At 44.1% G+C, this 25,396-nt stretch overlaps 2 protein-coding genes across 5 annotated transcripts in view; both read left to right on the top strand.

Annotated features, from left to right (window-relative positions):
- Positions 1 to 25,396, top strand: part of LOC148105817 (protein NLRC3-like) — a 261,895-nt gene that overhangs the window by 17,731 nt on the left and 218,768 nt on the right. For 2 of the 3 annotated variants that reach the window (XM_087838917.1, XM_087838915.1), the window contains exon 11: positions 1 to 629. The exons of the other annotated variant lie outside the window; for it this stretch is intronic. In XM_087838917.1, the coding sequence (XP_087695043.1) occupies positions 1 to 605 (605 nt within the window). In that variant the 3' untranslated portion in view covers positions 606 to 629. Of the gene's footprint in view, positions 630 to 25,396 lie in introns of those variants that run through there. 3 annotated transcript variants of the gene reach the window in all.
- The window catches only part of LOC148105824 (focadhesin-like), a 49,462-nt gene continuing 36,186 nt past the window's right edge, over positions 12,121 to 25,396 (top strand). The window contains exons 1-15 of one of the 2 annotated variants that reach the window (XM_087839047.1): positions 12,121 to 12,177; positions 13,069 to 13,143; positions 13,571 to 13,725; positions 14,648 to 14,740; positions 16,912 to 17,013; positions 17,135 to 17,360; positions 17,543 to 17,749; positions 18,620 to 18,707; positions 18,874 to 19,067; positions 22,286 to 22,546; positions 22,955 to 23,059; positions 23,557 to 23,658; positions 23,755 to 23,882; positions 24,950 to 25,076; positions 25,191 to 25,325. In XM_087839047.1, the coding sequence (XP_087695173.1) occupies positions 12,121 to 12,177; positions 13,069 to 13,143; positions 13,571 to 13,725; positions 14,648 to 14,740; positions 16,912 to 17,013; positions 17,135 to 17,360; positions 17,543 to 17,749; positions 18,620 to 18,707; positions 18,874 to 19,067; positions 22,286 to 22,546; positions 22,955 to 23,059; positions 23,557 to 23,658; positions 23,755 to 23,882; positions 24,950 to 25,076; positions 25,191 to 25,325 (2,055 nt within the window). Of the gene's footprint in view, positions 12,178 to 13,068; positions 13,144 to 13,570; positions 13,726 to 14,647; positions 14,741 to 16,911; positions 17,014 to 17,134; positions 17,361 to 17,542; positions 17,750 to 18,619; positions 18,708 to 18,873; positions 19,080 to 22,285; positions 22,547 to 22,954; positions 23,060 to 23,556; positions 23,659 to 23,754; positions 23,883 to 24,949; positions 25,077 to 25,190; positions 25,326 to 25,396 lie in introns of both variants that reach the window. The other variant, XM_087839046.1, reaches the window with a different exon arrangement.

The raw sequence follows: 25,396 nt of genomic DNA, 5'->3' as shown, positions 1-25,396 counted from the left end.
ATTCCTGTCAACTCACAATCGACACAAACACAGTGAACACAAAGCTCCAACTGTCTGACAACAACAGGAAGGTGACACATGTGGAGGAGGTTCAGTCATATCCTGATCATCCAGACAGATTTGAAGGTTTCAATCTTCAGCTGCTGTGTAGAGATGGTCTGACTGGTCGCTGTTACTGGGAGGTCGAGTGGACGTGGAGGGCTTGGATATCAGTGAGTTACAGAGGAATCAAAAGGAAAGGAAGGAGTGATGAGAGTGTGTTTGGTAGAAATGATCAGTCCTGGAGTCTTTTCTGCTTTGATCATTATTCCTCTGTGTGGCACAATAACAGAGAAACACTCATCTCCTCCTCCTCCTCCTCCTCCTCCTCTGTCTCTAACAGAGTTGCAGTGTATGTGGACTGTCCTGCTGGCACTCTGTCCTTCTACAGAGTCTCCTCTGACACTCTGATCCACCTCCACACCTTCAACACCACATTCACTGAACCTCTTTATCCTGGATTTGGGTTCTTGGCTCACATTTCTCAATATTCCTTTCATGCAAAAATAATGAGATTCTTAACAGGTAGAGAGGCAGTTTTGGGGTCAGTGACTCTGTGTAGTTAGTGTTACCTGTTAGAGAAACAGTTCAGTCTGTACATGTCTGTGTCTTTCACTCTGAAACACATGATGAGATTCATGGATTCAGTCAGTTGATGTTTTAAACTAAATGATTCACAAATTATTATTCAACACAAGTTTGGTGAGCAGCAGGGCTCATCCTGATTTTTGTTTTTGTGCATTATAACGATGAAATAACTTTGTCATGTCTGTGGTGGCCTTTGGAGAATTAAACCATCCTTTAGAAACTAGATATAAATGTCATATTTTCCAACATTGATATTTTTCTGTGTTTCAGACGACAATGAAAAGATAAAGAACAGTCTGTAAATCATAAGTTATCAATTCAAATGATTATTAAAGCCACAAGAGAAGCTTCCTGTTATTTGTACCACTCACCTGGTCATGTGATCCAGCTGTGCAGCCAATCATAACTGACATCACTTTCTACTTTGATGTTTCCATGGTGAATGGACTGATTCTTGTTTAACACGTTCATACTCTGATGGATGCATCGGAGAGGGTTAGTGTCTTTCTCAAGGATACTTTGTGTGCCAGCTGGAGCAGTCAGGGATTGAACCACCAACCTTCTGATCATTAGATGCCTTGCTCTATCTCCTGAGCTACAGCCATCATCAAAGCTCTTTCTTAAATCCTCTCTGAGAGGAGCTCAAACACGAGGAAGAGACGAAAGTGAGGGAAGAGAGTGGACTCATTAGTAAAATGAAAAACAGCCAGCGTTGATGTTTAAGACAAGTGAGGTAACAGAAATACTATATATGGCAGCGGTCAACATGGCAACATCAATGTCGGTTGCTACGTATTGTATTGATCCTGATCTGTGAGCCTCATATCAGGATATGCTGTTGTTTGTATTTGTTTTCATTGTTACCATTTTTGTGTCTTTTTTTAACAAACTACTTTTATCTTGCCATCGTTTGTCAGAGTCAAACTAAATTTGGTTCATCTTTCTACAATAAAAACATAAAGTAAACATATAGTAATATGTGGACTCCGGCTCATAGAGGTATTGTGGGTAATTAAAGAGCAGATAGGTTGGCTAAAGCAGCTGTTAAAAAAGTAGACATAGATGTGCAGATACCATTGTTGAAATCTGAGGAAAAGAATAGTTTGGACACAAAGTAAGAACTTCTGGAGAATGGCATGGGATAATGGAACAAAAGGGAGACATGGGGTACAAAACACAATAGAAGTTAAGAGGAGTAGTGGGTTAAATAGGCAGCAGGAGAATACAAACAGGTCATTGCTTTCTGAATGGTTCTCTTTTTATGATGGGGAAACATCCGGCTGGGTTATGTGATGGTGTAATGCTATGGAGACGGTTGAACATGTGGTTATTAGTTGAAGTATAGAAGTCAAAGGAGAGTGTTGAGGGTAGGAACTGGTGGTGAAATGAAACTTACGTTTGAAAAAGTGGTTAATCAGTTAAGTCATGATGAGGTGAAAGGAGTGGTTTTTCATTTTTGAGAAATACTGATGTCATCAAGAGGATCTGAGGATCTGGAAGAGAAGTAAGAGTAAAAGCCAGGAGATGGCAGTAGTGCAACATCTTTGGATGCAAGCTGCTGTTAAAAATGACAGAAGAAGAAGTTTGCTTGATCATTCCTCAGCTCGTCTGTGTGAAGCTGAGTGTAAAGAGGCTCCTGCTGTTAGAGAAACACTCTGATGATATATGATGTATGATATGTCTCTTCTATTTTTCTGTTATCATATTTTGATTTTGATTGTGATTGGTTTCATTTGTTTCTTCAGTGGCTGTAGTGTTTTAATGTTTAGATTGTCTTTTTTTCCCATTATTGTAATTATGTATAAAGTTTGATTTGAATGAAAGTTACACTCAAATGCTTTCAGTGTTGCTGTGTTGAGTGTTTGCATGTTTAATGTTTTTTATGGAAGACACAGAAAGACATGTGACTAAAGAAATCTGTGCTAGAGTGACTTTAAAAAAAAAATAGTAGAAAACAAAACAGATGTTGAATTCTTTAGAGATTTTTCTAAAAATGTTTTTCTTTCTAAACAGAATCCAGAATATTGATCTTTGACATGGAAGCTGTTTCTACAGGATCCTGATGGACACTCAAAGGTTTAGAAAATGTTCTCTTTAGTTGTTTACAGCAGAAAATCAACCGATGTGAACCAAAACAACAGAAATGCACAAGTGTGTGAGACTACAAATGATAGAATCAGAACTGCTGATTTCATTACTCTTAACTTTTAAAGGCAGGTTTTGTGTCTGAGAGCAGGGACACTTGCTGTGTTCAGTGACTGTAAGTTCAGGCTACCCTTGATTTAGTTGCTAGATGTTTTTAAACTGTGTTTATTTTATAAGGCTCATTAAAAGCCATCTGAACTAGAGATGGACTGATCCGACGTTGCGTATCGGTATCAGTCCGATACTGACCTAAATTACTGGATCGTATATAAGTAATAAATAAAAAAAGATGTAATCCGATCTACTAAATATCACAAAAGCACCTCAGAAAACTTGCAACATGGCGTAACCCAACACATGACCTTAGCACATAGGAGCAGTATGTGTCACGTGATAGAGCGGCTGTGGTGTGCGAGACCTGTCGGCGGTCTGGAGCATTTGGAGCCTCGCGACGTGCTTCCAGACCGGCCGACGTGGTTTCTTACGGACTCATCTCAGACCCAAGACTTTGAAGGCTCGCCGGCTGTAAATCGTCTGTAATGAGACGCTTTACATGTCTGAGCTTAAGTTTGTTATCAGTGTTTAAAAAGGCTGCATCTGTGATGGTTGGCATTAGATCAGTGCCTATGGAAGTGGCACCTTGCACATTTGGAAAGGAACCAAGACTGAATTATATACACAGGTTTTAGAGCAGCATGTGCTCCCATGGAGATGATGTCTTTTACATGTTTAAGGAGGATGTTGCTAAGCTGCACACTACAGCATTATGAATAAAGTATGGGTTCATGAGATTTAATTTTTGTAATTTAATTTTATTTAATTTAATTCAATTTTTATTTACATTTCACACAGTGTGTCAACATTTTGTCATAAAATAATATTAACAACAAGAAACAACGACAACAACAACAATAATAATAATAATTGCAGTGCTCTATTAAATGTGCTGAAAATATGAACTCAGCCTGCGCGTGCTGTGCATGTCTCTGACGTAATCGCGTGAGTGTGTTGTCTTCGTAGCGCTTGTTAAAAAGACCACAGGATCCACTTATGCCTTGCGAGCTACTGCTCCAATCACTTTATTGACACCATTCTAAAAAACCTCTCACACCACAGACCAGTCTTCTTTTATGTGCTCCCTGGAGGCATTCATGAGCTTTCTTAAATACAGCGCCCCCTGCTGGTAAACCTTATTACATGAACACCTACATATCACCACATCCCCTTTCCTCTGAATTATATACAACATAGGTCTTTTTAACTAACATATACACATAATTGTTTTACATTAAAAATTTTTCAATTATTTTTTTTCAACACCATCAGAATATAAGATAAAAACAAATCCAGTTATAGCTTTACAGATTAAGCCTAACTGGTCTTTTGACCTCACGCTCTGACCTCCTCAATACAGGTTCTGAAACCACTGCACTCTTCTCCACATACTCATGTCCATCCAGTGGTTTCAAATCAGACACTGTCTCTGCATGTGACACATCAACATTTTCATCTTCCTCACCATATTGTTCCTCCTGAAATGTTTCTTTAGTCTTCAGCAAGTTGCGACGGTTCCTTCTGAACACATGACCTTCTTCAGTTCTTACGTCATATGATCTCGGACCTGCTTCCTGAAGAACAATGGCTTTCCTGCTCCATGCATTCTGATCTTGAATTCTCACTACATCATCCCTTGCAAGCAATCCAAGTGCTCTTGTTCCCTTGTCGTATTGCCGTTTTTGTTTCCATTTCAGATGCTCCTGCTTTTTTATAATTTCTTCACTCTGCTTGCTTTCTGCATAGCAGGGCAAAGTTGTGTGTAGCTTACGATTCATCAGCAATTCTGCAGGGGATAAACCACAGTCAAGAGGAGCAGTCCTGTAGCTCAGCAGAGCTAAATAAGGATCAGATTGACTGTCTGTAGCCTTCTTCAGAAGCTGCTTGATGATATGCACTCCTTTAAGCACTCCTTTGGCCTTGCCATTTGCCTGTGGATGTTGAGGACTTGATGTGACATGTTTAAAGCCGTATTCTCTTGTGAAATTCTGCCATTCTTTGCAATTATAGCAAGGACCATTGTCACTAATGACAGTTTCTGGTATTCCATGCCTGGAAAAGATAGACTTCACATGTGTGATCACATTATTAGCAGTTGTACTTGTAAGCAGAGCAATCTCAGGAAAGTTAGAGTAATAATCTATCACCAACAGATAGTCTTTCCCATTAAAATGAAATAGATCTGTTCCTACTTTCCTCCAAGGCGCTGTAGGAAGTTCAGGAATCATCATGGGTTCTCTTGCCTGTCTGCTCTGAAACTTGTTACATGTTTCACACTTTCCGATCATGGTCTCAATGTCTTTATTAATGCCAGGCCAGTACACAGTGTCTCTAGCCCTCCTTTTACACTTTTCTATTCCCAGGTGTCCCTCATGTATTCTTTGAAGTATCAGCTGTCTCAGACTATGTGGTATCACAATCCTATTGCCTCTCAACAGCAGTCCATTTACCACATTGAGCTCTGATCTAACATGATAATACTTTGAACAAGACCCTTTGGGCCAGTCTCCTTGGATATTTTCCATCACCATTTGCAGCTCCCTGTCTGCAGCTGTCTCTTCACATACTTGTTTTATCTTTGCGTCAGACACTGGCAGAGACTCCACAACCATATTAACATGATCATCTACTTCTTTCTCAGTGGAGCTTGCGTGACACACCTCTGATGCTCTCGACAGTGCATCCGCTAAAGCTAAATGCTTGCCTGGTGTGTATATCAAGTCAAAGCTGTACCTCTGCAGTTTCATCATGAGACGTTGAATCCTCGGCGACATCTCATTCAGGTTTTTCTTAATGATTGACACAAGAGGACGATGATCTGTCTCAACTGTAAAGGTAGGAAGACCATAAACATAACAGTGAAAAATATCAAGTCCATATGCCAGCCCAAGACATTCTTTCTCAATCTGAGCATATCTGGTTTCAGACTTAGTCATGGATCTAGAAGCATAAGCAACTGGTTTCCAACTCCCCTCTTCAGCTTGAAGTAAAACAGCTCCAAGCCCATCCTTTGAGGCATCTGTTGAGATCTTCAGACTCTTAGTTGGATCATAATATGCAAGCACTGGGCGCGTTGTCAATGTGGTTTTTACATCATTCCACTCTTGTTCATGCCTCGCTGACCATTTAAATTCTATGGAATCACGAAGTAACTCCCTTAGTTTTGATGTTCTCACTGACAAGTTAGGTATGAATTTTCCTACAAAGTTTATCATTCCCATCACTCTGAGCACACCTTTCTTATCTGTCGGGCGTGGCATTGTTGCGATGGCTTTTATTTTTCTTTCATCTGGCTCAATACCTTCAGCAGAGAATTTGTCTCCCAAAAATGTTATGGCCTTTACACCAAAATGACACTTGTCACGATTTAGCTTTAATCCATTCTCCCTTACCCGGTGCAGCACCTTCACCAGTCTTTCATTATGTTCTTGTAGGGTGGAGCCCCAAATAACCACATCATCAACATAACAGCGAACACCCTGTAATCCCTCTAACATGTTGTCCATGGCACGATGAAAAATCTCAGATGCTGAGATTATGCCAAATGGCATTCTGAGGAATCTGTACCTGCCAAAAGGTGTATTGAAAGTACAAAATTTTGAACTTCTCTCATCTAGCTTTATTTGCCAAAAACCCTGCGCTGCATCTAGCTTTGAGAAGTATTTGGCGCCTGCCATTTCACTTGCAATCTCTTCACGCTTTGGTATCTGGCAGTGCTCACGTTTTATGGCTTGATTTAAATCACCAGGGTCCATGCATATTCTCAAATCATTGTTTTTATTCCTCTTATCCACACAAACCATTGAGTTTACCCACTCAGTTGGTTCTTCCACTTTTGTAATGACCTGCAACTGTGACATCCTGTCCAGTTCTTTCTTTAAACGGTCCTTCAGTGGAGCTGGGACTCTACGTGGTGAATGGATCACTGGCTTTGCATCCTCTTTCAGCTGGATACTGTAAGTGCATGGTAGACATCCCAAACCTTTGAAGACATCCTCATAATACTGCACAATGGAGTCAACTGCTCCTCGCTCTCCACTTGCTGCTTCTGCACAGCTAATGTGGTACACCCTTTTTACTAGGTCTAATCTTTTGGATGTCACTCCACCCAGCAGTGATTCACGACCTTCTGGAACAACATTAAACAATACATCATAATCCTTATGTTTTATTGTCACTTTAAGTCTGCATTGACCACTACTTTCAATATTCTTTCCATTGTAGTCTTTTAGAGGTACTCTTTTCTTTACTATTTTGGGCTTTGGTTTCATAGCATGGATCTCTGTCATGCTGATTAGGTTTGCCTGTGCACCTGTATCAATCCTTAGTGCCACCAAAGTTCCTTGTATTGGGAGTGAAACAATCCACGTGTCTTCATAATCTGAGCGTCGGTCACTGGCTTCTGCTACGTTATGCTCACGTTTTACATCCCCCAGTGACACCATGCCCACAAAGAAAGTCTCGCTTAAGTCAGTCTCTTCAACTACATGCACTGATTTGGGTTTGGCTTTCGACAGACATTGTTTGGCAAAATGATTTTTTCCATCGCATTTCAAACATCTTTTGCCATAAGCTGGACACTGTCTAGGTTCATGTCTGCTACCACATCGCTTACAGGAGTACACTGTACCCTCTTTGCTGGACTTTTGTGACATATTCTTTCTCATTTTCTTTTTAACCACAGCTATTTTTGCACCATCATGTACTGCAGCGACGCTTGTCTCATTAAATGTCTTTGCATGCTGCAGGGCTAACTCACTTGCGTGACACAGTCTTTCTGCTTCATCCAGCGTTAGCTTGGAATCTCTGAGCAGCCGTTCTCTAGTCCGTTTATCATGGATCCCATACACAATTTGATCACGAACCATAGAATCTTTCAGCTCTCCAAAATCACATGACTGTGCCTTTAGCTTCAAATCAGTCACAAAGCAATCAAAAGTCTCTTCTGGTTGCTGCATCCGAGATCGGAAAACATACCTTTCATATACTGTGTTCTTCTGTGGTGAACAGTGTGCATCAAACTTTTCAACCACTTTGTCGTACCTATTCCTGTCACCAACTTCCTCAAACTCAAACGTGTTGAAGACTTCAATGGCTTGAGGACCAGCTACCGTGAGCAGCAATGCAATTTTCCTGGCATCGGGTTTGGAGTCCAGTCCCATGGCAGCCATATACAGCTCAAACTGCTGCTTAAAACACCGCCAGTTGCTGTCCACATTCCCCACCAGTTTCAGTCCTTCCGGTGGCTTCAAACTTTCCATCTCTCAACCTTGAACTGCTATCGCTTCCACTCTCCCACTTTTACTCCTGGTACCATGTGTTGTCTTCGTAGCGCTTGTTAAAAAGACCACAGGATCCACTTATGCCTTGCGAGCTACTGCTCCAATCACTTTATTGACACCATTCTAAAAAACCTCTCACGCCACCGACCAGTCTTCTTTTATGTGCTCCCTGGAGGCATTCATGAGCTTTCTTAAATACAGCGCCCCCTGCTGGTAAACCTTATTACATGAACACCTACATATCACCACAGTGAGAAAGGCGGTTTCCTGTCCTTTTTGGCCCTCGCTGCTCGCCGTATTTCCGCGCGGGTCTGCTGGATGAAGGAGGTAAAGTTTTTTGAACAGCATGTATAACTTTAACTGAGTTTCGTTAGTCTTTCTCAGCCTGCTGCAGTTACAGTTACAGCCGCGTATCTATTACAGCGAACCTGCCGTCAGCTGTATCACGTTAGCATTAGCTTGTGTTGATGCTAAGCTGCTATTAGCAGGTCCTGTTCAGCGCTAAGTTGTGTCCGGACGACTTTACAGTTTAGTTTCCTCCGATCACCAGATATTTGTGGATGGCCTCGTGTGTACGGAAGCTTCGTGGTGAAGCGCTTTGGCCTGTGGGAAATGTAGGAAACATCAGGACGAGCTGCGCACCGCAGTAAACCGCTTTGACAAATCAACCTTATTTTCACTCACTTCATTAATAAAAGTCTTGTCACTTGGAAAACTGCATTTTTCACACATCTCGCCGTTAATGTCACCCAGCTAACGGTGTAGTTTCAAGAAACAATGCAGTGTTCCTGCCACGAACATCACGACGGAAGCCCTGCAGGGTAGATCTGTGCAGCGGCTCTGACGGAAACGCCACAGATAGTAGCTCATTCTCCTTCCGGTTTCTCCTCTTAGTGTCTCCATAGCAACTCATCTGCCTCCTCTCACCTGGTCCCGAGGATCCAGGTCTGTCACCTGGTCTCAGGTTCACCCTGAGCTGGCCCTCCTCGTCCATTCCAGTCACTCTCAAAGAAAAACTGAACATTTTCCACTACGACACATCCAGCTGGGTTTTAGTTTTAATTTGAAGTCATTGTCACCATCTCCAAAACAGACACCAGAGCAGGTCTAACTCCTGTTGCATCCTTCACTCAGTGACCCTTAACAGCTGTATTCACCCACTCATCATGTAACACCACAGTTCCTCTCCTGGTTTCTCTGACGTGTCCAGTTTCTTGTGGGACACTTCATAAACATGCTGCTCTGTCTTGGGTGGTCGGCTTTGCCATTTCCAGATTGAGCATTGTTATATATCTGGGGGATTATTCTTGATTAATTATTTGAGCTGTCACGTACTACGTGGCTGTATCAGTGTGAGTGCAGCTCATCATGGTGTGTCGCACTAATTTAATAACAGTAGATGTATTTAGCCTGATGTCCTCTTTAGAGATCAACAGAGCAAACGCTGCTGATTTTATTTTTGTTTTTTATAGTTATAGTATAGTTATATATAGGTTTCAGTTTTCAGCCCTGGAGGTGCCGCCTGATATGAGGTGACACTTTTGTCTTTGTCTTCTCACCGTCTGTGAGAGATGAGTATCCACCATGTGAGTCCCTCCCTCTCCACCAGTCGGTCAGACGTCTGCCCGTCCTCCAGTCTGGTTCGGCTAAAAGGCAGATTTTCCTTCCCGCTGTGGCCAAGGCCTTGCTCATTGGGGTTGACCGGTTGGTGGGATTTTCTCTGTACTTCGTGGTCTGTGCCTTCAAGTGACTGTTGTTGTGATTTGGTTGATCACAGAGACCTAAAAGACCTGGTGACCTCTAATTTCCTGCTTCTAAATCCAGAATGAGGCTGTACAAAGTTATACTGATAGAGCACTCCCTCCTCAGACTGCAGCCTTATTTGTTGTTGCTAGGTAGAATAGGAGGCAGTGGCTTCAGCAGTGCCTTCAGCTGTCTCTCAGTGGCCCATCTCCTGTGGACCAGCTCCCAGCTTGGATTCATGAGACTCCCCATTTAGTGTTTGTGTTTTTTCTCTAAAGCTTATTGTTAGAACTGGATCAGGTGTCTCTGAGCGTATCCCAGTAACACTGCAGTAGGAGGGCTGCTGGGAGACTTCATCATCTATCACCATGTGTTCTCTTTGAAAGCTACGTATTTGTTATATAAGAAAACGTAATAAGGCACTGTTAGCATCTCTGTTTGAACACTTATTAATAGATATACATGACAACACACTGCCACAGCACTAAAATAGTTTAGCAAAATGCATTTAGAAACAACAATGTACACGTCATGTAAGTTCATATAAAGTAGAGCAACATCACCTCCTTACATCATTTTATTCCCTGTTCACAACCACAGTTTAAATCATGATTCAAGTACAGATTTGAAGCTTTAACAAAAGTATTGTTTTCATTTCTCAGAAATATTTTAATGCTCTCACTACATTTATTGGACAGATTCATTTTAAATATAAAGATTGTTTTTAATACCTTGATGAAAATCCTTTGCAGATGATGCCTCAGGTCTAAAACTCTTAAAGAACCACAGCTTTTCCTAATTCTGTATTCCCAGTATTCCCAGTGTTTCTCCATAGTGTCATGGTAACACGTTGGCTCAGGAAGTGACAAAGTCACTGGTTAAAGGCAAATGAGAAGCTTTAAAAATAAAAGCTGCCATATGAAACAAATGGAGCTTCCTGCTGTGGTGACCCCAGAGTGACTAAAGCATTTCTATAAACTAACACAAGAATAAACGAGAACATATCAAAATGAAGAGTAACTGCCATAAATCTCATGTACTTACACAGAAAAGTCAAAGCTCTGCCCATCAAAGCCCCGACTGTGATGACCTCAGGGCTCCACCACAGCAATCACAGGCTGCCACTGTGCCGCTGAGTGCGCTCCCAAAAAGCCGCGGCCCGTCAGGCCCGTCGGGCTGGTGCAGTCTGAGTGTTGCACAGCAAAGCCTCCGTGGTGTCATTTCTAAAGCATCGTGCTCATGCATTGTTCTGGCTTGTATTGCTAGTGCAGACCTAGCATTACAGCACAGCCTGTATTGTTTGCTGTATAGGCAACATCCTGTAGAAACCGCTGGCACTGTTTGGTTTCAGACTTTCAAACCATTCACAGCCATGAAACTGGACTGAGCTTATTTTCAGCATCATCTAAAATATAATGAAGGCTTTCTTTATGCTGTTGAAATGTCTTCTTCATGTTGGTGACACGTTTTAAAGTGTTCAGATTTAAAGTGCAGTGATGTGTGTGTGCGCGTGTGTGCACGTGTGTGCATGTGTGTGTGTGTGTGTGCACTGTCACACTGCTCTCACTGGTCAGTAACTCTGTTCTACATATTGTAGTAAATAAGCTGTTGATAAGATGAACAGGTGCTGACTTACCTGTTCCTGTTTTTGGGAGCCAGTAAACAGGCTGCTGGTAGCAGGTGGACAGTACAGCCTGGCTTATCGTTATGGTAACAGCAGGTCGGTGGGACTGGGTGTGTTTGGGGAGGGGGTTGGGTTACTGTGTTAGTATATTAATAGTATTCAAAAAGCAATATGTGTTTACTGATGCTGTTGAAACAGACGCGCTCATCCCCTCATTGTTTAGTATATGTAATAAATAATTGTTATTATTATCAATATTATTATCAGGTTAAGTGAAATTCATTCAGTCCAACTCAAAAAGAATTTCTGTTTGTGCAAAATATTCCGTTTGCATAACATCAAGAAGCATAAATTCATATTAAAATATGTAAGAAAACCTAAAGTGCTGTTTAGTTAGTGGGTGGATGGCTGAAGGGTAATCTTGGTTTCCTTTGTTTGGGACAAACATTTGGGAATGTTTGTTTGAGAGGAAGAATAAACTGCTTGGATCAATCAGGGGTTCGATGTCACATCCCTGAGCTAAAGTCTAATTTCCCTGATATGTGATCATCTGTAGTTTAACAGGAGAGCTGTCTTTACTTTGATCAAACCTCCTCCTCTTGTTCTAATGGAGATTCTGGATGTTCACAGGTATGATCCAGTGACATGATGGAGAGTTTAAAGACGTGGCTCGAGTTCCCCAGCCCCGTCATACAAGCCCAGGTAAGAGGCATCCATTCACTCATTCATTCATTCATTCATTCACTCATTCATTCATCCATTCATTAACTCATTCATTCACTCATTCATTCATTCATTCATTTATCCAGTCGCTCATTCACTCATTCATTCACTCATTCATTCATTCACTCACTCATTTATTTATTCACTCATTCATTCATCCATTCATTAACTCATTCATTCATTCACTCATTCATTCATTCACTCATTCATTCATTCATTCAATCATCCATTCATTCATTCATTCATTCATCCATTCACTCATTCATTCACTCATTCATTCATCCATTCAATCATTCATTCACTCATCCATTCATTCATTCATTCATTCATTCACTCATCCATTCATTCATTCATTCATTCATCCATTCACTCATTCATTCATCCATTCACTCATTCATTCATCCATTCATTAACTCATTCATTCACTCATTCATTCATTCGCTCATCCATTCATTCATTCATTCATTCATCCATTCACTCATTCATTCACTCATTCATTCATCCATTCAATCATTCATTCACTCATCCATTCATTCATTCATTCATTCACTCATCCATTCATTCATTCATTCATTCATCCATTCACTCATTCATTCATCCATTCATTAACTCATTCATTCACTCATTCATTCATTCGCTCATCCATTCATTCATTCATTCATTCATTCATTCATTCATTCATCCATTCACTCATTCATTCACTCATTCATTCATTCACTCAATCATTTATTCATCCATTCATTCATTCATTCACTTGTTCATTCATTCATTCATCCATTCATTCATTCATTCACTCTGTAGTGTTGGTTTCTCTTCCTCTCATTGTTATTGTGAATAATGGTACAGAAGTGTGATTTTCTTGTGTTGTAGACGGTGAGAAGTCTTGTTGCAGCTGTCTTAAAGGAAAAAGGGTCAAATGGGCAAATCACCTGGTCCTGTGCTCAGGTGAGTTCCTGTAAGAGTCACATATGATCATTTCTTTAGTTACATGAAGTATAAAAGAGCAGGAACATCTGCTTCATGTGGTCCTGTGTTTTATCCTCAGTGACTTTGACACATCTGCTGTGAGGCTGACACCTCTGATCTCACAGTGTCAGCTTTGTTTTTATACACAGATATAAAATATGGATATGCACTGATAAACGATCATAGTTATAATATTTCTGACTGTCTGAGTCCAAAGTGAATCAAACCTTGTTGGGATTGAATCAGTGCTGAGCCCGAGTGGCTGCACTGAGTGGGACAGATTGCATTCTCACGTGCACCTCTGTCTTTGTCCGTTTTCATTCAGGGCTTCAGTGCATGTGTGGAAATGGCACAGATCGTTTTGTTAAACTTCTGAAACACTGACTGCATCACTGTTGTTGTTCAGGGCCCAGCACTGGAAGCTTTGTGGCAGCAGTGCTGCAGTGACTGTGCTGTGGTGTGTTCAGCGTGCTGTGACACCTTGGTGTTATTGGTGGACCAGGGCCATGCAGACCTGGACTACATCCTCAATGGTGTCCTCAACCTCCTGCCTTCTGCAAGGTATGCAACGCGCAGTTATTGGACGCCACGATCCTGCCTCAGAAAGCTCAGCTCAGCTGTTTGTCAATGAGTCTGACAGAGGCTCTGTAACCTGCATCCATGCAGCGTTACAGCCGCTGCACAAAGGCACAACATGAAAGATAGACCTCAGCAGGACGAGGTTGTGTATCAGCAGGACAAAGAAGGCTCTCTTTAGCATGAGAATGCTAACACTGTGAACTGAGAAGAGGTATGAAGAAGGCCGTGTATGTCCACTGTTACTGGCCATCGTCACCTACAAATTCAGTCTTTAAATCCCTTTAAAGGCCCACTCACACCTCGCCTCAGGTGACCTCAAAGGTCACATGATGGGTCGCGGTGAGGTCTCATAGTGGTTCAACCCTTAACCCTTGGTGTTGACAATGACCTACGCTTTTGTTTATACTCATGTGATGACGCACATGACAAATAGCTCGATGACCATCTCCAAGGAGGGAAACGCCCTGTAGGGTTTAAATATGTGGGTCTCTCCACCTTGTATAAGAAGTGAAACATCTTTAAAACTTAATCAAGTCCAGTCGCCTTCTTTTCCAGCTACCAGTGTGTAACATGGAGTCAATGCTTCCAGTGCAGGAACCCGACTGACAGTCTACAAACTGAGTTAGACACATGGAGGTCACAGCTTAGTCTGTGCTGAGGATAAATCCACGATGTCATTGCTCTCCATCAGGGCTCATGTGAAGTAAAGAAAATAGCTTTGAAAGTTCAAACTGGAAACATGAAAATGTTAAAGGTTACTGTTCCACAGTTCAGAGCTGGATGCTCTCTAATCTGGACGCTAACCTAGTTGTGCAGCATAATGTAACTATTTGAAAACATTTGAAGCAATGAAAACGCTCACACTGTTAGTTTTTTCAGTTATTCTGACTCTGATGTCCAACAGACACACTCAAGGGTTGATAAAAGTCATTCGGCGATTGTTGGAGATGCAGGCTGACCAGAGCGATGGACACTTCACCTGTCCGTATTCTATCAGGTAAGTATCTCATGTCTAATATATAGAGATGTTCAAACATATTGTCTTGTGTAATCTATCAAGCTACATATAGCTTGTAGCTTACTGCTAGTCCAAAGAAGCAGCATTGGTCCATCACCCACTTGAAGTGCCGTAGGGGTCCGGTGCTCTGTCTGGTGGCAGTCAAAGGCCCTGGTGCTTCAGTCCCAGCTATAAACTGGCTCTTGGAGCATGAGAATCCCAAACTGGTGCATGAGGTTGAAAAATACTGACTACATGTAAAGAGTGAGAGGTGGCAGACAGGGAATGGGTACGTTTGTATCTCCCTGATTTGATGGCAGCATTTAGAAGTTTTTCCTGGTGGACAAGACGGTTGCTTCCCTGTGCCGTCATGTTGGGAACAGGTGCCGATAGTCATTTGTTCACATGTGACTAACAGTTGTTTAGAGTAATTTTTAGAGTTGCTGGGTGAGGTGGGTACCCCATCTAGCAACTCCATAGTCCTGCTGGGGGACTTTAATGTTGTGGGGGCAATCTCTGAACCAGAAGATAGACATTGGAGGTTCAGGAGCAGCAGGTTGAAGCGTCCTGTTAGGCTTGGCTATCGTCTGGCAGATATCGACAGGATGAGTGTAACTCTTGCAGAAGCTGAAGCAAAAACTCAGCTGTACGAGGAGCTTGGTGAGGCAATGGAGCAAGACTTTTTGAGCTTGGTCCGTTTTGCCATCACTGTCGGATCTATTCCTGGTGGGTGTTGTTATCGATGCTGTTTTGAGTAATTCTGCAGCTGCGTGGGAAACATTGGGAATGAGAATCAGCACCTCCAAGTCTGAGGCTGTGGTTCAAAGCTGAAAACAGTGGAGCACCCACTCCAGGTCAAGGACGAGCTGGCGCCCAAATTGGAGGCGTTTAAGTATCTGTGGGTGTTGTTCATGAGTGAGGACAGAGTGACAGACGGTGCTGAGGCTGCAGTGATGGGGCCGCTGTAAGAACGAACAGGGTTTTAACATTAAAAGTGATGTTTGGTCACAATATAGTGAGCTCTCCTCTTTTTAGTGTATAAAATCTGTCCTGTGGATGATTGCAGACTTCACCTCAAAGGCAAAGACACTCGTGAACATCCGTATAAAAATCAGCGGTGCAACAGAAAGATCTCCTCTGTCCAAATTGTCTGCCAGTGCTCTGAAACACCAACAGACTTTGAGTCACAATAAATAGAAGAAACTCCTGATTGTTTGCTTCCTTTGTGCTGGAACGTGGGGAGTGCTCTGATAGGCTGACGAGTTGGCGTGTATTGAAACTGAGGGTCTGGAAATGGCGTGCTGAAGGGTGACACATGTGGTCAAACAGGTTCCGTCATGTGAAGACTGGAAACACGGAGGAGTAGACGTCTGGCCCACAGTGCAGGCTGTCACAGGCACAGACGTGAGCTTCCTTCCTGCACTTGGAAAATGATTGAACAGGCACACAGCACTTCATTCAAAGGCTGATCTATAATGGTATCAGTGGATGCATTAGTGTGTGTGCAACTGCTAACGTTTTGTCTCTCACACTCGACTCTGGTTAGAGGTACGTGTGAGTACACCATATTTTAAGCATGTTTTCATCCTCATAGGTGGCAGCTACGTGACATTTTGCCTTTAGATTGTCACTGTGGGAGTGGGAGTATAAATCCAGTTTGTGTGGAAACAGTATGGATGTTGGAGGACTATTTATATGACTGCATTCTGCAAAAGTGACGATGTGTAGCCAACAGTAAAGGATCGATGCTTTAAAATAACACTGTCAATAGTTTTTAGTGTTAACAGTTTGCACTTGTTCTTTGGAGAACTTGTAATTCAGTTTTATTCATACAGCAACAAATCACAACAACAGTCGCCTCAAGGTGCTTTATATTGTACAGTATATCCTATAATAACACAGAGAAAAACCCAACAATCATATGACCCCCTATGAGCAGCACTTTGGCGACAGTGGGAAGGAAAAACTCCCTTTTAACAGGAAGAAACCTCTGGCAGGCTCAGGGAGGGGCGGGGCCATCTGCTGTGATTGGTTGGGGTGAGAGAAGGAAGGCAACAGGTCTTGTGTGGATTGAGGCCTTCTTAGTTTGTCTTCGTTGTAATCGACTGACTCAGTGGTTTGTTGGGAGCATAACTTGAATCAGAGCTGGGACACTGACCCGTCCATTGCAGGAGCAGCCCTCACCCGTACGTCACAGCCCTGGAGAACAGAGTGGACTGCTGGCCGGCTCTGCTGTTCGAGATCGATGACTTTATCCAGAAAGCTGTTGACAGGTAAGTCTTACTGGTTCCTATCGTAGCTGTTATGTTGTACACTACTTTGAAGACAACTGGACATTATGAGATGATCTATTCTCAGAGATTCTTATGACTCCAGTGTGTGTGTACGTTACAGAGATAAAGCGGCTTATATCACCATGCTGGCCCCCTTCCTTCGGTACCTATACTGCCAACCTCACAGGCAACCCGAGCACGCGCTCCTTCGACAGAGTCTTCTTAGGGTGATGCTGCCCATTCAGGGAGGATCCAGGTCCGCCCCCCAGAACAAGGAGCAGGAAACGCTGTCCCCAGTGTCTGACAGGCTGCTGCTCTGTCTTTGTCAGCTGGTTCCACACATGCAGGTAACAAACTGAAGTTATGTTAGGTAACTGTACAAAGACACGTCAACATGTTTCCACTCTGTATGTTACACCATCGTTCATTTAAATGTGTCTCTCTTATTTGCATACGCTCAGATTGACAGGAAGTAGCTAATACAGAGAGCAGGATGGAGCTATGTCAGCCTCTCCTCTCTGTCCTGCAGGTGGACAGCGTGGAGGCAGTCCTGGAGCTGTGTGCGTTTGTGGGCGCTCTGCTCCAAGATCTAACTGGGACCTCTGGAGACCAGTGGAAACCAGAGAAAGCGGTGCTGGCTCTGCAGCTGCTGTGTGCGTGTCGGCGATGCCTCGAGTTCAACGGAGACTGCAGACCAATAATCGGCTTAATGCAGCAGCTTGTTCCAGCCTGTCAGGTGATCGCTGTTTGTAGACAATCAGACACCAGCAAAGATAAAGAAGCCGCGCTGCTGTGCTGGTTAACGTGACGTAACGTCATGGCTGTCATCAGGTTTGTTTACACTCACTTGTGTGATGAAGTCAGGCTGTGCACCCTCAGGCTACAGTCACATTAAAGAAAGCAGTGTTGGAGACGCTGTGTGACCAGAATTAGTGTGAAAAATTAGTTTAGACTAATTCTCACTGAAGCCATCAGAACTATGAACACGTGTGGAAGGAAGTAACTCAGAACATGTTTTAGATTCGTCACCCTTTGCTTTGATCGCTGCTCTGATCCTCTGGATGAGCTCCATGATGGGTCACCTGAAGTGGTTTGTTCCCAGTGATGCTGAGCACTTGTTGGTCTCTGTGCTGCATCTCATCCAAACAGCTGATTAAAGCTGACTGAAACTCTTCATCACAGAAACAGCTGTAGTGACGGTTACACAGATCTTCTTACGTGGGGATTAAATGAACTGCTCTGCAGTGGTGATTGGTTCATGTAAATACAGAGTCTTCTTCACACACTGTCTCCATGCTGGGACCGATTCTGTTTACACGTTTCACCTTATTAACATCATTCACATCCTGCAGTTGGAGCCTCTCTGAGAGGAAGCCTGACCATCGATCCTGTCCACGCCTACAAAACCAAACATGCTGACTTATTTATTAGCTGTCAGTCTGCTGGTGATGTCAGTACATGGAACAAGATGCCTTCTGGCCTATAGAGGTTTACACATGTGGGTCAAATGTCCCCCATTGTGAACCTTGTCAGTGCTGTAATGTGTGAGCCCTCGGGCCTCTGTGGCCTGTATTGACCTGTTGGCATCGCTGTTTGTTTTCTGCAGGAGTTGCTGTTGGATGAGCTGATGATGGGCGTGGCCTTGCTCTTGTTGGAAGCCCCTTCAGATCAGCTGACCAGCCTTCTCAGACTTGGTAAAGTGATTATTTTGGACAAAGCTCTGCTGGCTTTAGCTTCCTTTAAGAGACTTTGAAGCAGTGAAAGAATTAGTGGGAACAAAACTAGGTTGTGTGTGCAGGTCATGGTTGGAACCTCACAGAGCTTTGTGTCCTACATGAGATATTCTTTCTCTCAACACAGCACTGAGTTTGGTCCCTGAACAAGCGGAGGCGTCGCCCTGGTTGAGTCCGGTCCTGATTCTCCCCGTGTTGCAGCTCCTGTCCTGCTTGGGTCTCACTGAGCCGCTGTCTGACCAGAACACACACAGCACCAACCACAGGCTGGCTCACAGCCTGCTGCGCAGCGTTAGCAGGCCCGCAGATAAACCCCAGCAGGTAACCCAGCAGGTAACAGAGCAGGTAACCCAGCAGGTAGTCTAGCAGGTAGCCTAGCAGGTAGCCCAGCATGTAACCCAACAGGTAGCCCAACAGGTAGCCCAGCAGGTAGCCCAGCAGGTAACCCAACAGGTAGCCCAACAGGTAGCCTAGCAGGTAGCCTAGCAGGTAGCCCAACAGGTAACCCAGCAGGTAACCCAGCAAGTAGCCCAACAGGTAGCCTAGCAGGTAGCCTAGCAGATAACCCAACAGGTAATCCAGCAGGTAGCCCAACAGGTAACCCAACAGGTAGCCTAGCAGGTAGCCTAGCAGATAACCCAACAGGTAACCCAACAGGTAACCCAGCAGGTAACCCAACAGGTAACTCAACAGGTAGCCCAACAGGTAGCCTAGCAGGTAGCCTAGCAGGTAACCCAACAGGTAACCCAGCAGGTAGCCCAACAGGTAGCCTAGCAGGTAGCCTAGCAGATAACCCAACAGGTAATCCAGCAGGTAACCCAACAGGTAACCCAGCAAGTAGCCCAACAGGTAGCCCAACAGGTAACCCAGCAGGTAACCCAACAAGTAGCCCAACAGGTAGCCTAGCAGGTAACCCAACAGGTAACCCAGCAGGTAGCCCAACAGGTAGCCTAGCAGGTAGCCTAGCAGATAACCCAACAGGTAATCCAGCAGGTAACCCAACAGGTAACCCAGCAAGTAGCCCAACAAGTAGCCTAGCAGGTAGCCTAGCAGATAACCCAACAGGTAATCCAGCAGGTAACCCAACAGGTAACCCAACAGGTAGCCTAGCAGGTAGCCTAGCAGATAACCCAACAGGTAACCCAACAGGTAACCCAGCAGGTAACCCAACAGGTAACCCAACAGGTAGCCTAGCAGGTAGCCTAGCAGGTAGCCCAACAGGTAACCCAGCAGGTAACCCAACAAGTAGCCCAACAGGTAGCCTAGCAGGTAACCCAACAGGTAACCCAGCAGGTAACCCAACAGGTAGCCCAACAGGTAGCCTAGCAGGTAGCCTAGCAGGTAGCCTAGCAGGTAGCCCAGCAGGTAACCCAACAGGTAGCCCAACAGGTAGCCTTGCAGGTATCCCAGCAGGTAGCCCAACAGGTAGCCCAACAGGTAGCCTAGCAGGTAGCCCAACAGGTAACCCAGCAGGTAACCCAACAAGTAGCCCAACAGGTAGCCTAGCAGGTAACCCAACAGGTAACCCAGCAGGTAACCCAACAGGTAACCCAACAGGTAACCCAACAGGTAACCCAGCAGGTAACCCAACAGGTAACCCAACAGGTAGCCTAGCAGGTAGCCTAGCAGGTAGCCCAACAGGTAACCCAGCAGGTAACCCAACAAGTAGCCCAACAGGTAGCCTAGCAGGTAACCCAACAGGTAACCCAGCAGGTAACCCAACAGGTAGCCCAACAGGTAGCCTAGCAGGTAGCCTAGCAGGTAGCCTAGCAGGTAGCCCAGCAGGTAACCCAACAGGTAGCCCAACAGGTAGCCTTGCAGGTATCCCAGCAGGTAGCCCAACAGGTAGCCCAACAGGTAGCCTAGCAGGTAGCCCAACAGGTAACCCAGCAGGTAACCCAACAAGTAGCCCAACAGGTAGCCTAGCAGGTAACCCAACAGGTAACCCAGCAGGTAACCCAACAGGTAACCCAACAGGTAGCCTAGCAGGTAGCCAGAATGTGAGAAACAGGCCTGGGGTTACCCAACAGGTAGCCCAGCAGGTAACCCAGCAGGTAACCCAGCAGTTAGCCCCAGGCCTGTTTCTCACATTCAGTTTTTGGAGTCTTTCTTTGAGGTGTAGCCACGTAGTTCAAACACTGTTACAATAGAGATTGAAAATGTGACGTCATTCGAGGGTAAAACCGCAAAGAATTCTGGGAACTCGTGGCAAGAGGTACTAGCGCACGCAGGCTTTCAATTGAAATCAGTTACACAGCGATAAAAAGAAACACAAAAAACTGTCAAGAAGCTGTTGTATTATTAACTGCAATAGCTGGTCGCATGACAACCACGGGAAGCCGACGGGTAAAGAGATCGTTTTTTTTATCGGATTACGTCGTTGAAGAGAAATTATTCGAGCCATGTTTCTGAAGTAAAAAGAGGCGACGGATGGCCTGGATTGCAGCCATTCAAAGACCAAATATAACGTCCCAGAACACTCCAGCTCACAGGTTAGTCTGCTCCAAGCATTTCCACAAAGGTCAGTGTTTTGTAGTAGTTAATACGTCATTTTTCATAACATAATTGGTGATATAGGTTACAAGCAAGTCTGGCGCTGAACAGAAATTGTGGCGCTATGCTATCACTAATTGCCCAGTACGATTACAGCATACAATATTATTGTCACTGCTACATTTCTGTAATGCGAACCAGAAATTATTTCCACTACTAATTAATTACCGTTGAGCTCAAAGGTCCTATTAGTAAACGGTTAACGAATGTGTATTTATGAAGACGATTTGTGAGACTGGTAAACTTATGATACGTATGATGGTCTTTCGTTCTACACGGTGCATTTCAAGGTCCTGTACCCATCCGTCGGTAAACTGTACCTGGGCTTGTTGCAGTGACCTGAAGTTACTAAACTTCATGAGTGTATGCACTCACTCCAAGAACCGTATGATTATAAATATGAGCGTGGTGAAAGTTGGGCAGCACGTCTTTTGTCCCTCTGTGTGCTTGTAAGGGTCTAACCCTTTCACTCCTTTGATTTTTTCCTCGTATCTTTTCTTTGCCTTTTCATCAAGTCTGTCTTTGTACGGACCGGCATTGTTCTCCTTCGTTTTGTACATAACTTTTTGGGGGGCAAAGAAAAAGCAAGAAGGTACTGGAACCAGAGAATGAACGTTTTGCGGTGCTGCAAATGCTTGCATTTGATGCGGCACTTTGATTGTTTTGCCACGAGTTACCGGCATGCAATGCGCGAAAGTCACGTGGTCTGTCAATCTCTATAGTGCAGGTAGCTGTTAGGTGGTGAGTGGACAGAGCATTAGAGCATAGACGACATCCATCCAAAAATACTGTTTCCCTCTCAGTGTCATAGCAACAGGGCTGTCTTTACTGCCTCTTCTTCAGGGTCAGCATCCAGTCTCTGGAGTGTTGTTCCTCTGGGATGCTTTGCTTGATCCTTAAATTACACTTCATTAACATTCATGGTGCATCTGTAGCTTTGCTCTTTGTTCTTTCTCATTTGTTTCTCATGAATCTGTCTCCCTCAGCCTGCCCCATCACTGCCTCTGTCTCTGAGTTCCTGGTATAGTGAGCTCAGCGTGTCTTTGTCGGTACTGCGCAAAGTGGCCAACAATCCAGCAGCAGCGACCGATTGGCTGTTGGCGGTCAGCTCCGCCCTGTCGTCCAGCCAGCGCCTGTCCTCCTCTCTTGTCCTGATTGTGACTTATCTCATCATCATGGGTCAGGAAAACATCTGCCAGCTGGCTTTGAAAGCAAGCCAGGCTGTCGCTGCTGCCGACCCCTGCCAGGTAGATAACCCACACAACTGGTTCTCTTAAATCTGTGGCCTGAATATAAAGTAATGCATGTTGTTCCCTCTGACATGTAGATATGTTGTATGTAAGGCAGCTAGCTCGTGTTTGTCTTTCTAAGAGCAGTAAACACATGTTGATAACCTGGTGTTTTGGCACCAACACATGACTTTGAAATGGTTCAGATCAGCAGGAAGATAAAAGCTGTCACTGCTGTGTGATTGCTGCTAATCTGCTGCCGTATAAAGGGAGAGGTTAGGGAGCGCTCTAAGGGGACAGACTTCCCTCTGGACTTGTGTTGGAGTCACTAGCTGCAGATGAAGTGTGAAGTTTACCCCTCATTGTTTCATTGTACCCCTAATGTTTGGTTGGTGTGTTTGCTGATGTGGGCGTTTCCCTCTGCAGGTCCCGCCCCTCGTGCTGCTTCTTTTGTTCAAACTGACCAAAGAAAAGAGTCCCGTCCTGGCTCACGCTGTTCTCACAAGCCTGCCAAACCTCGGCACTCATAAGGTACGCAGCACAACTAAGAAGAACCTGTACTGACTGTGAGCGTCTGGAGACGGGGCTGGAACATCAGGAGCACCTTTCTACTTCATCTGAGCGCTCACAGTGTGTTTTAGTCCATCATACACACAGATGAGCTTTAATCTGTGGGGTCATCCAGGTCATGTAGTCTGAGGAGCTTTTCTTCATCCAGGAGGCTTCTAGAGTTTAAAAACCAGTGACCCGCGTGTCCCAAATACCCGCATGTGAGCACAATCCACCAATAACAGTGAATAACTGAGATGAACACGGACAGTGTTTCTTGTACCCAGTTTGTAGGAGCTGGGATTGGACCACAGCAGCCTCTGTGTGGGATAGATGCAGTGCTCTGTAGTATAAAGCACTCTGTCAGTGAGCTGGACTCTCCAAACCAGCAGTCATCGTCTAACATCTGCCTTCTTCAGCTGTAACCGTGTGTTTCTCTTGTAAACTTGGCTCTGATCATATGTGCTGTAATATTCCAGCTTTGCTTCCCGATCGTGCTGCACAGTCTGCACATGCTGGCCGGCTCCCCCAAGCTGAGAGCAGTGGGACTGCGCCTCATGACCGCTCTGTGGAAGAAACAGGTTTGCAATAATAACGCATTACTATAAATGTCATATTCATGTGTTCAAAGCTTCTGTTTGTCTTTGATTGTGTGCTGCTTTGGTCATGTCTGTAAGGACCGGGTCTACCCAGAGCTGCAGCGTCTAATGAGCCAGCAGGACAGCAGGGTGGTGCTGGGGAGGGATGCCCAGTGGGAGCAGATCCTGGCCAGGGCCGCCTGTGTCAGGGACATCTGCAGAGAGAGGTGGGTCCTCCCATACTTACAGAAACAGTGGGCACTTCCTACATTCACTGGTTCATTCATTCAGTGGACTTTGCATGCACAGTGCAGACAGTGTGAGCTTCCAACACCAGGACTCTTCATCTTCCCTTCTGATGAGTAATAATCACTGACTGGACTCTTCATAGATGTTTCTGCTCAACAAGCTGATAAAAGTTCAGAAAAATATTAGTTTTTTCAGTCACATCAACTTTGCTTGTTAAGATAAATGAATGCACTTTGTAGCTTTGCTCGACGCTCCACTGAGTCCCTGTTTCTCCAAAAATCAGCAGGAGTCCAGTTTGAAATCTTTCAGAGCAGCTACACGTGACTGAATCCAGAAGGATCAAAGTCTTACAAAGTTCAGTTCAAACAGAGAGACTGAGAGGCAGCTAACTTCCTGTCTCTGCCAGACTATCAAAATAAAAGCATACATTTGAAGCAAAAGAAATCAAACTATTATTATGTCAGTCTGTAAGCATTGCTTCCCATATAATACAACTCTAAGCAAGTGAGCCATAACTTCATACTTTTAACCTTCAACCCAAAAACTATGTTGATCATATAAACTCCACAAACTGCATCCAGGCTCCTGCACACGTCCTTTACATGTTAGCTGTGAGCTAATGCTTGTCAGTGTTTGTGAACTGGCCTTTATGTGTGTTGATGAAATCAAACGATGATTTTATTTGATTATTTCCTTTGTTCTAACCAGCTGGTGCACACTGCTCATCGTCCCGGGGCCTGTTACATCTGCTAACATGTACATGCAGCTTTGTTAGCATTAGTGAAAACCTGGGAAACCCTCTGGATGGATGCTACAGCACAAATTTAGCAAATCATTGAGCTTTTTCTTGTTTTCACAAATGCTTACGTTTGTTTTTATTGTAAAACATTTGCAGCCAGAAGAGTTTGCAATGATAAGAAGCTGTGTTTGGCATTTACTTACTTACACGTGTCCTGGCACTTTTAATGCTTTTTAATAAAAATGGTAACAAAATGAGAAGAAACACATTTTCCACTTTGTCCACGCTGATGTGTGTGTTAACCAGGCCTTACCAGCATGCAGGGGACATGGTGGCTGCCATTTCACTCACTTTAAAACAGTGCAACAGACCAGACCTGGCAACCCCGGCTGCTCTCGTCCTGCAGGGACTACAGGAGCTGTGTCGAGCAGAGGTACCTCGTCTGTCTCCATTTGTCTCTTTAAATTCAGGAATCATCTTTTTTCTGCATCATAACTTTTGAATCTTTTCCAAAGTTCTGGTCTTAAAAGAAATGTTTCTTTCTCAGGTGGTGGATATTATCTCAGCATGGAGAACTGTTTGGCCTGAGCTCAGCTGTCACTCACAGCCAGAGGTGGTTCAAGCCATCGCTGAGCTTTTGGCTCTGGTGCCTCAGCTCACAGTTAAATCAGAGCAGTACGAGGTGCGTCGTAACGTTCATGTTCCTCTGTGTTGAGGAGCTAACAGAGTGACACAGGAACTCCACCAGGTTCT

This window comes from Neolamprologus brichardi, chromosome 3 (assembly GCF_056152115.1).
Source record: "Neolamprologus brichardi isolate AB-2024 chromosome 3, ASM5615211v1, whole genome shotgun sequence".
NCBI lineage: Eukaryota > Metazoa > Chordata > Actinopteri > Cichliformes > Cichlidae > Neolamprologus > Neolamprologus brichardi.
This window is presented reverse-complemented; position numbering and strand designations above follow the sequence as displayed.